Raw genomic sequence first — 9,895 nt, 5'->3', positions numbered from 1 at the left:
GCAGCGGCCAGGAGAGCCTCTTCAGGAAGGCCCTTCCACCACCGGAGCCTTTTATGTTCCCCGAGGCTGTGCGGGCAGCGCGTGGGAAAAGCGGACAAAAGGCGCTAGCGAGGGAGCCCAGGGCACATCCAAGAGATATGAAGAAGTAGTTAAGAGAGGTGGCCAACGAATACAGCACTTTCCCCCCTTTCCCTCCCGCCTTGCACAGCCTCAGGTCCGGGCAGGAAGCCGTCGCCGGGAGCTCCGCGCGCCTCCTCTCCCTTCCTTCCTCCCTCTCTCTCTTCAGCCCTTCGCGTCGCCGGCTGAAGCCTCTCTCGGAAGCTTCCCGCCGGATGGTGTCACCGCCAAATGCGTCCGGCGAAACGGAGGCGGCGGCGGTTGTTGTGAGGCTGGAACCCGGAACTGCCTCGGCGGCCGACCAAACAAACCAACCTCAGGCTCTCTTGGCCCTTGGCGACGCCTTCTGGGCTGCTGAGCATGAAGGGCCGGGCTGCGGACGACGGGGCTCCTCGCGGGGAGTGAACCACCGCCGGCGAGCCGCGAGCCGCGTTCCGGGCAGGAGGAGAAGCCCCATGAGGAAGCCGAGGCCGCGGTAGGGTGAGGGGCGTCTCGGTGGGGGGCGGCGAAGGGCGGCGCGCGCGCTCAGCTTGAGGGGGTCTCGGGGTGCCTCGCGGGGGGCGTTGAAGCAGGAGGAAGGCGGCGGGGAGAAGTTGCTGAAGAGGCGTGTTGGAGAGAGTCAAGGGTCCTGAGCCTGGGGGGCAGGAGAATCAAGGGTTGGGTTCCCCGTGGCAGAATACGCACAGGGCGACTTGCCCTCCCGGAGCCCACGTGGAAGAAACTGCTAAAAGTTTACACCTGGTTGGTTGGTTGGACGCTTCCTTGGTTTGGGTCGCGTTTCAACTAGGACGAAGTTTGTGTGGTGGCGTTGGCCTTAAGAGAGAATAGGAAAATAGCTTACAGCTGTCACCTGTGACGCTGTGTGCCGAATGCATTTGGTTGTGCATTTGGACATTACAGTAATCCCATATGTTCTTCATCCTAAACAGAACCAATGCATTATTATTGTAATAACCTGCAGTTTGAGTATTTATTTAAAGTTGGTGAATAAATGAGGAAATTAAGTCATTTCGGATATGCAGAAGATATTAAAAATAAATTTAAGGAACCGCAGAAAGGGGGGGGGGGAGGAAGTCAAGTTTTGAAATGTTAAAATGATTGTAAAATTGGTGAAATGTATAAACCTGAAAAGCATAAATATTTTAAAAAAGAAAAAGAACATTTGGGACAGAAATGCCACCTCCCACAGCAAAAACCCATATATGTTTGCATGTGTTGCTTCAGATTTGTTCCCTCCTACTGGGCACTTTAAAAGGAGTTGTTTTAAATTGATACAATAGATGCTTTGGTTTTTTATTATGGGTCGCATACAAAACTTATATTATTATATTATATTTGGGCTGCAAATTGTCATTGGAAGTGATACACAAACAGGTGGTGAGATTACATGAGCTACAAAATTTACAGCTTTTGGAATTGCCTGTGCTGCAAACCAGTTAAGAGAGAGTATAACATTATTTAAGTGAATATTGTGTTCAGTCATCTGTAGGTATACTTTAGTGCTGAGATACAAAGTTTAAAGGGGCCTGCTACGATAGTCTAAGCCTGTGAATGCTTACTGGAAGTCTGTATTTGCTGTTCTTAGTATAAACCTTACTGAATTCAGTGGGACTTCTCAGTTGAAATGTATATGATTTGAATGATGCATGGCTGTTAAACTGCATCAGTTTAAATCCAAGTACAGTACTCTGATTTGAAAGTTTCTGGCAGTGGCAGTAGGTTTGCTTTCTACAGTATTTTTATGCATACTAGGAAGATAAAACATGAGTTTCTTTTCTTTTTTAAAGGTTCCATCAACAAAGACACAATGCTTGAGTCGTATGTGACTCCTATTCTAATGAGCTATGTGAATCGCTACATTAAGAACTTGAAGCCTTCTGATCTACAGCTATCACTTTGGGGAGGAGATGTCGTTCTTAGCAAGCTTGAGTTAAAACTTGATGTACTTGAACAGGTATGTTGTTCTTTGTGCATAACTCAAATAAATTAATGTAACTTTAAATAAGCTGTCCTCAATTTACTTTGGGTGAATGATACCCTTTTTTAGCATTATTGAGACGTATATATTCCATGTTTCTCAGGAGTAAAATCATGTGAATTTAGGGTGCAAACGGTGCCTTACTACTCTGGCATACTTTTCTATGTTAATGCATGAAGGTATTATATATATATATATATATATATATATATTTCTTCCATGTTTGTGAAGCCTGGTCTCCATTCCTCTCTCAAGGCCCTCCGTTGCTTAGCTCAGGCTGCCTAATTCTATATTGGTGGCATTTCTTTCCCACAAACATCAAGCACCTTTGTACTTACATCTTCTGTTGCTCAGTACGCAAGAAGCCTTGCGGTACAGCACTACAGGCCAATTGAAGTTGTCTTCCTTGCAGTGAGTTGTTTGAAAAGACACACTTTATATTCCCCTGCATATTTCCAGCTGAATCTGGCTAATTTAAGCTGTTTCTCTTCTGACTATTGTGTTGAAAAGATAAAATGGATTTTCTACAGAAAAGACTTGCACAATATAGCAACAGTCTTGTGTTGAATGTCTGTAACATCTTGTTTCTGTAACTGATGTTGCATCTTGTTGACTTGGGGAAAATAACTTTGGTTGGGATCCAGTGATGCAGTGTATGTATACCATAGCTGTCAACTTTTCCTTTTTTTAGGGGAAATTCCCTTATTCCAAATAGGATTCCTCGCAAGAAAAGGGAAAAGTTGACAGCTATGATGTATACAGGGAAGAACCATACCTGCACCTGTTGCTTGCTTTGGTACAGCAGTTCTGTTGCTGAAGAGACAAGTTGCAAATCCTCAGATGTGGGAATTGTTGCATCATAACACAGAATTGTAGGGATGACTGTGTGTGGTTCTCCTGCTATGTGTGCAAATCTTGAACTTTATGTCTTTCCTCTGGAGCAGTGTTAGAAACTGATATATGAAAGCTAGAAGCTAAATGGCATCTTAAACCTAGGTTATGGGCGCAACAATGGATTGTCTAGGCACACTTTTTTATAACAAGAATACAAAGCTGACAATGAATGAACTGAGGCTAAAAACGTATGTTCATTTTTCACATGATCTAGTCCTTATCTGAAGCCTGCAAAAAACAAAGCCATGCTTCCCCTGCCCGTCTCCCTAATAGGGTCTCTTCTCCAGTATTCAGAGAGTGGCTAGAAGTGGGGAGGAAAAAAATGGTCCTCCTTTTCTCCCACTCTGCAGACAAACTCTGGATTCTCCATATGCCCCCTTTCCTTCATATAAATATATCTTTTTTTGGCACCACAAACAACACATATTAAAAGCTTATACAACTGATGGCAGAGACACCCACCTTGATAGTCCAGTTCGCAAACCTAAGACCTATCATATTTTTCCGTGTATAAGACGACCCCTAGATCTATCGGAAGCCTAGCGAGGAAGAATTTCTCCTCCCACACTCTCAGCGCCAACAGTGGCAGTTTTGATCTGAAATCTTAGGTGCAGTACTGCACCCAGAGCTCAGAAATTCCCTGACGCAAAATGTGCCTAGAACAATGGGAGTGTTGAACACTGCTCTGGAGAATAAACTCTGTTCGTCAGTGGATATTACTTCTGCCTCACTGTGCATTTTTATAATTGTCCTTTATAATATAAAAACACTTGCTTTGGCATACTTTCCTTGTACATTTATCTAATTACTGTTAGGTTTTTTTTCCTGTTGCCAAGTGTGTATTTTTTTGAGAATTAATTTGATTCAGTGTTGTTGGTCATGTGTTCTGTGTTTTATGATTTTTAGAATTTTATGATTTTTAATTATTTTTTAATACAGAACCATAATAGATAGATAATTTATTATGGTCAGAGACCAGCTTATAAAACACACTTGGGGGGTACAATCCCAGAAGGAAAACAAACATTTAAAACAATGTACAACAGTAAATTTAAAATTTATAAATGTGATAAGCGTATAGATGTTTATAAACTGTAAGATAAGCTACCGCCGAGAAATGACCCAGAATCACCCATGGAACCGAGTTTGGGGATTTTCTTAACAAACTAGTTTGAATCGGGGGGTGGTCTGCGCCTACAGATCTGTACACAGAATCTGGTGGCCATCCGAGTCGTCTTATGATCTTTGCCTAACAGGAAAAGGTCAAATTTTTGCTTTTCCAGGAGGTCAGTGAGCCTCACCAGCAGGGGATCAATGGTCTCACTACGTACCTCTTCATAAAAGGGACATCTAAAAAATAAGTGCTCTGGACTTCCTATATTCCCCAATGAACAGGCGCAAAGTCTCTGAGCATATGGGACTTTTTTAAAGGATCCTTCCAGGACCAGTGAGGGCAGAACCGAGCTTCTGGCGAATGTAAAAGCCCTTCTTGCATTTTTGGATATGAGAAAGAAGAGATATGCTGCTGGTGCGGCTATATATCTCTCGATTTATCTAATTTTATAGTCTGTGCACCTTGAGCAGTCCTGTTGTCTCTCGGTGTCTATGATTCTTTGCCTAACTGTAGCTTTTGCTTGGTCCAACACCAGTCTTAGAAAGGCTTGAGGGGCAAAACCCACTTTCTGAAGGGTGTTCAGGACTGTTGTCTGCCAGCCTGACTGGAACTGGTCGCAGAGGATCAGTGGGGCTATTCCTCAGGGAAGCAGATTCAATGACAGCCATTTGTAGATTGATGTTAGGCAGATATAAGCCTCCCCTCTCATCATCCCCGTTTCTAGTCTGACCCATGCGTTTGAAACACATCTAGGGACTTGTAGGAGAGCTCTAACAGAACCACGATACATTTTTATGAGCTAGAAGTTTATAAATGGTCTTATAAATAATATATATATATGTCTACATCATATTCATGTGATTAAAATGAGGAATTTTTTAATCTCATATGGAAGTAAAAAAGATTAGTAGATGAAAATGACCTTTGTTGATCAATGTTTATGAAGTTTAAAATTGCCACACATTGGTGTATCTGAAACACAATATAAAGAGCTACAGTAGAGCTACATTATAGAAAGGCTTTTGAAATTGAGAAAAGATTCAAGATCAAGTGTCACACATGGTGTGGAGGAGGCTAAGGAGGAGGCTGCTTTTTGAGGAATATGTTCTGTGTTCTAGCATAAACATTAAAATAATAACTTCTGAAGGATTCTCAAATTGCTTGGCTAAATTGAACATATTTCTAGACCTAGAAATGAGTTTTAGAAAGAATGTGGGTATGATGTATCTGTTTAAATTTGCTTGTCATTAAAATGGATGTACACATTTGTTCTCTGTAGCATCAATCAACATACTTAATAAAGATAAATTCTAGTGTAAGATGTTGGACTATATTCTTTTTTGACATATGTATTCTTGGCAATCTTGCACTTTCGGTCAGCATATTAAAGAAGCTCTCTTCATCTAAACAAAACAGAGCATACAAAACAGATGTTTTGCTTACTCAGGAGTAAGTTGTTGTTCAGTGGACTTGCTCTCAAAAAAGTGCATTGGATTGCAGCTTTAAGTGGTGTCTCCTGGGTTGTCAGCTTTTGACATCTGACTTGATTCTACATTTTGACAACTTCACTTTGTTAAGTTGAAAACGTTTGTTGGAAAAAACACCAACCTGTATTTATACAACAAAGAGTGAGTCAGGCAGCTGTCATAAAAGGCAAACAAGTTGTTTTCAAACTTTCAGCAGCTTTCTATTATCCACTTTTATGTTTTCTTCACTTCTATTCTCTACCCTGATGAAGGCTGAGCACCTGTGTTTCCTCTTGAAGCATTAGGACAGTGGCATTGAATCTTCTATCTTTTCAAAAGTTGTGAAATCGCTGTACACAATAGTAGTAGTTCATGGGAACCTGTATACCTTAAAACCTAGCTTATAAACACAGTGGACCTGAACCTGATCTCGAGAAACAGTTGCACATCTTTCCATAAAAACAGAATTGAACAGTAGCCCCTAAAGTAACTTCTGTCCCCTGCACCATGGTGCTATCTCACAAACTGCTGCTGTAATACTGTGCAAGGGAGTTGGTGTGTGTTTGTGTATGTGTGTGTGTACACACACACACACACACACACACACACTGGCCTGTGCATGTGTACACTCACACCCTTGCCTGAATGGTTGCAAGTCTATGTGTAAGAACATATGACCTTGATGGATTATCAGGCAGGTTCCTTCGATATACTCTTTTTGGTGCCTGCTTAAATCATTTTTGTTTAGGCAAGCCTGCCCAGTCCCTAACATATAGATGTTAACATGTTTTAAATTATTTTAACTGGTTTTATGTAGAAGTAGATCCCATTTCTCATTGGCATTGTATCTTGAGTACATGCATGGTGATTCCTTGTTCATTCAGCCTCTTGTTACTCAATTCAACAAACAGCAGTTCATGTATATGCCAGAGTGCTTATGGATCAAGGCAATTTTATGTAGGATCAGAATATAATGTTTCCCCTAGGCTTGGCTAAACAGTAGCTTCTAATGTCTGATGTTAGTGACTTGTCTGGAGTTCCTTTTATATGTCAAAAGTGAACTGCAAATGTCCCATGCAATTCACAGTGCAACATCCCTTATTCATGACACAGTTGTGGAATAAGGGGCTGACTTGTTATACATTATTGAAACCTATTGGGTGAGCTAACTGGGCCTCACCTGACTCAGATTGGCCTGCCTGAGTATTTGGTGTGGCACCAATCCAGAGGGTGGAGGGCGTTGCTCCTGGGGGGGTGTTCTTTAATATTCAAACTGAGTCCACCTTGTTAGGACCACCTCAGAACTTTATGGCCACCTTAACAATTGTGGGGCTGTCGCAGTATACCATTGACCCAGCACATATTGCATGTCTGACAACTGATCTGGAATTTGCTACAGAGTGAATTTGGAATGATCCAGTGGCACTGCAGAGTTTGACCCTATGGTGGGTGGAATCACTCACTGGTGAGGTTTGGATTGGCTGTGGCTGTCTCCCCCTGTGGAGGTGTGGGACCTATTAAGATGGATCTTTGAGCAATAAATCAGCCCAGTTCATGGCTAGGTCTCAGGCGGTACACATCTCAGAGCAGCTACAGCCAGGCAGAGGTGAAGGTGTATAATCATGCCTACCATGTGGCAACATTGAAAACACTTATTCCACAACTGTTGCCTCCTCAGTGAACTTTTTTTAGTGGCAAATGGTCTGGTTAAATCATGTTTGGTAATAAAGACAGATAATTGTGGAGGATGCTGAATGCTGTTTGTGCTGACTAGTAAGGAGGAGACAGACTACTGCCGAAGCCATAGGTATATTGTATAAAGCTTTCCAAGGAGGAGCATGATGGAAAGTTGGATTTAATTACCTCTGAAGTTTTATTTTAGTCACTGGAGAGTAGAGCATACAGGAAAAGGTTGCCTCTCTTCTGCAAGGCAGGGTTAAAACTGGAACAAACTGTTAAAGGTGGCAAGACTGACAAAGAGGGAATCTTCTTAGCAGCCTTACAGGCCTCAAGGCCTGTGAGTTTTGTCAGGACCTCGGAAAGAGGAGAGAAACACCAGCTGTGGCATATTGCCACCTTTCTCTTTTGTGTGTGTTCTGTTTCTACTATGGAAAAGGAGTGGGAGATCTTTGCTGTTTATACTTGTGGGCGATGATTCATACCACTCAGGATAAGGTCCTGGATGAGTTGGAGAGAGGGGTGAAAGTTGTTAAGTTGCGCAAAGGTCACAAAGTAGAGTGGGGACTTCTTGCTGGGTTTTACCCAAGTTATTTTATTAAATTGACATTTGTAATTGCTGCCCTTATTGCAGTTGCTTTGTTTGCATTATCATGGAACTGTTTGTTGTTTACTGGGCCTGTTGATATGATTTTGTAACTGCTGTACATGGTTATATTTTTCTGTATGTCCTTTCTACTTTGTTCTTTTGCTTATGCACTCTTGGATTGGAAATATTCAAAGAATAGCAGGTTATAAATATTTTAATAAAAAGTAAGTCACTCAGAAGCTCATTGTGGTTTATGTAGCACAAAATTGCTCATATTTGCTTCAAACTTGTTGTCATAATTGTAGCAAGCCCATGCTTTTAAAATCTGGAAGGAAGGCCCTGCATTTCCCGTTGATGGGGATGAACCCATGTGCTGATTATACGGGGCAAGGACTACTCTGTGGCAAATGCCCTGTATGTGGAACTCCGTTCCTGGGGATGTTTGGTGGTTCCCTTCCCTTAATGGCTTTCAAATGCCAATGAAAGATGTGCATCTCATCTTTAGCACATGGTTGAGGAAGTTGTGTTATGTTTTTATATTTCTACTTCGATACAGAATTTTAATTGATCTTCTAATTATGATTTTGAGTATATTTTTGAATTTTTTAAAGCATTCTGAGCTCCTTGGGGAGGAAGGGTGGCATAGATATTTGATAATAAGTGTTTATTTGAAGGCAACCTCAGGATCCACTTCCTAGCTTGAGAATTCCTATTCAAGTTTACTTTAAGCCTTTGAGTCTTGTGTGTGTGGGGGGGGGGGTGGATTGGCAGTGTAAGACCATTTCATTCATTCATTTATTTTTGTTGGATTTTAGTGGCCATTGATAATTAGGCAGAGGGCCTTCTCGGTGATGGCGCCCACCCTGTGGAATGCCCTCCGATCAGGTGTCAAGGAAATAAATAACTATCTGACTTTTAGAAGACATCTGAAGGCAGCCTTGTTTAGGGAAGTTTTTAATGTTTGATGCTTTATTCTGTTTTTAATCTGTTGGGAGTTGCCCAGAGTGGCTGGGGAAACTCAGCCGGATGGGTGGGGTATAAATAATAAATTATTATTTTTATTATTAGAAGTTTGAATTAACTGTATATAGTTTAAGGATTTTATGTTTTATAAGTTGTGCTTGTTTTTTTAATGAGTCTTCAAGCTCAGAACTGAATAAAAGCCAAATGAATGAATGCTGTTTGTGTGTGTGTGATGTGTCAGAATAGATACAACTTAACACACATCGGTTATGTTCTTGGTTTATTTATATGAATGAAGTAGTTCCCCATTATCTGGGAAACTATTTTGAAATGCACCAAAATTTATGTCAGATAGCTTGCAGCCGAAAAACTTCTTAAATTGCATTTGGATAACTGTAACTACATGCTCAAGCCGCTCATTTTATTTCATTTTGTTTTTAATAGCTAGCTTGGTAATTTGATGTGACTTTTGTTTTCAAGGAGCTGAAACTACCATTTACATTTTTAAGTGGACACATTCATGAACTGCGCATCCACGTACCATGGACAAAGCTTGGTTCCGAGCCAGTTGTGATTACAATAAATACAATGGAGTGCATTTTGAAGCTGAAGGATGGAGTCCAGGTAAGAAAACAACATGCAATCTTTAAAAAGACAATATATATATGAACTTATTGGATTTTACAGGAACTTGGATACATGGTTAGTTTCCCTAGCAAAAGGCTACCTTGATGCTCATCTTATCCTTATGGGGTTTCCTCCTGAAAGTCACTTTTTATTGCTGTCAAGTTGTGATTGGAAGCTCACTTTCTTCTTGATTCCACTGAATCTTTGAAGAAGGTGAAATGTGTTTCTTGCTGTAGCGATCTTTTGGACTAGCTATAATTGTTCCAGTTTTCTACTAACTAAAAATCTGGATCTCATTCCTGGAGTTGAGTACTGGCATCCTTCCAAAATGAGGAAGTGATGTAGGGAAAAACTAGCAGTTTTTTATTATTGTGCTTCAATATTTTCATACCAGTGCACTTACCACATTTAAATTTTGCTTTTAATTTTTATTTCAATTTTCTTCTTTGTCATCCTGAAATTGATCTTCG

At 41.1% G+C, this 9,895-nt stretch overlaps 1 protein-coding gene across 7 annotated transcripts in view; it reads left to right on the top strand.

The window, feature by feature from the left end:
- Nucleotides 1-306: 306 nt before the first annotated feature.
- The window catches only part of VPS13B (vacuolar protein sorting 13 homolog B), a 350,839-nt gene continuing 341,250 nt past the window's right edge, over nt 307-9,895 (top strand). For 4 of the 7 annotated variants that reach the window (XM_081013853.1, XM_081013855.1, XM_081013851.1 and 1 more), the window contains exons 1-3: nt 344-592; nt 1,905-2,071; nt 9,279-9,422. In XM_081013853.1, coding sequence (XP_080869979.1) covers nt 1,925-2,071; nt 9,279-9,422 — 291 coding nt within the window. In that variant the 5' untranslated portion in view covers nt 344-592; nt 1,905-1,924. Of the gene's footprint in view, nt 593-1,904; nt 2,072-9,278; nt 9,423-9,895 lie in introns of all 7 variants that reach the window. The other 3 variants (XM_081013856.1, XM_081013857.1, XM_081013852.1) reach the window with 2 other exon arrangements.

The sequence above is a fragment of the Podarcis pityusensis genome (assembly GCF_964106645.2).
Source record: "Podarcis pityusensis genome assembly, chromosome: 7".
Taxonomy (NCBI): domain Eukaryota; kingdom Metazoa; phylum Chordata; class Lepidosauria; order Squamata; family Lacertidae; genus Podarcis; species Podarcis pityusensis.
This window is presented reverse-complemented; position numbering and strand designations above follow the sequence as displayed.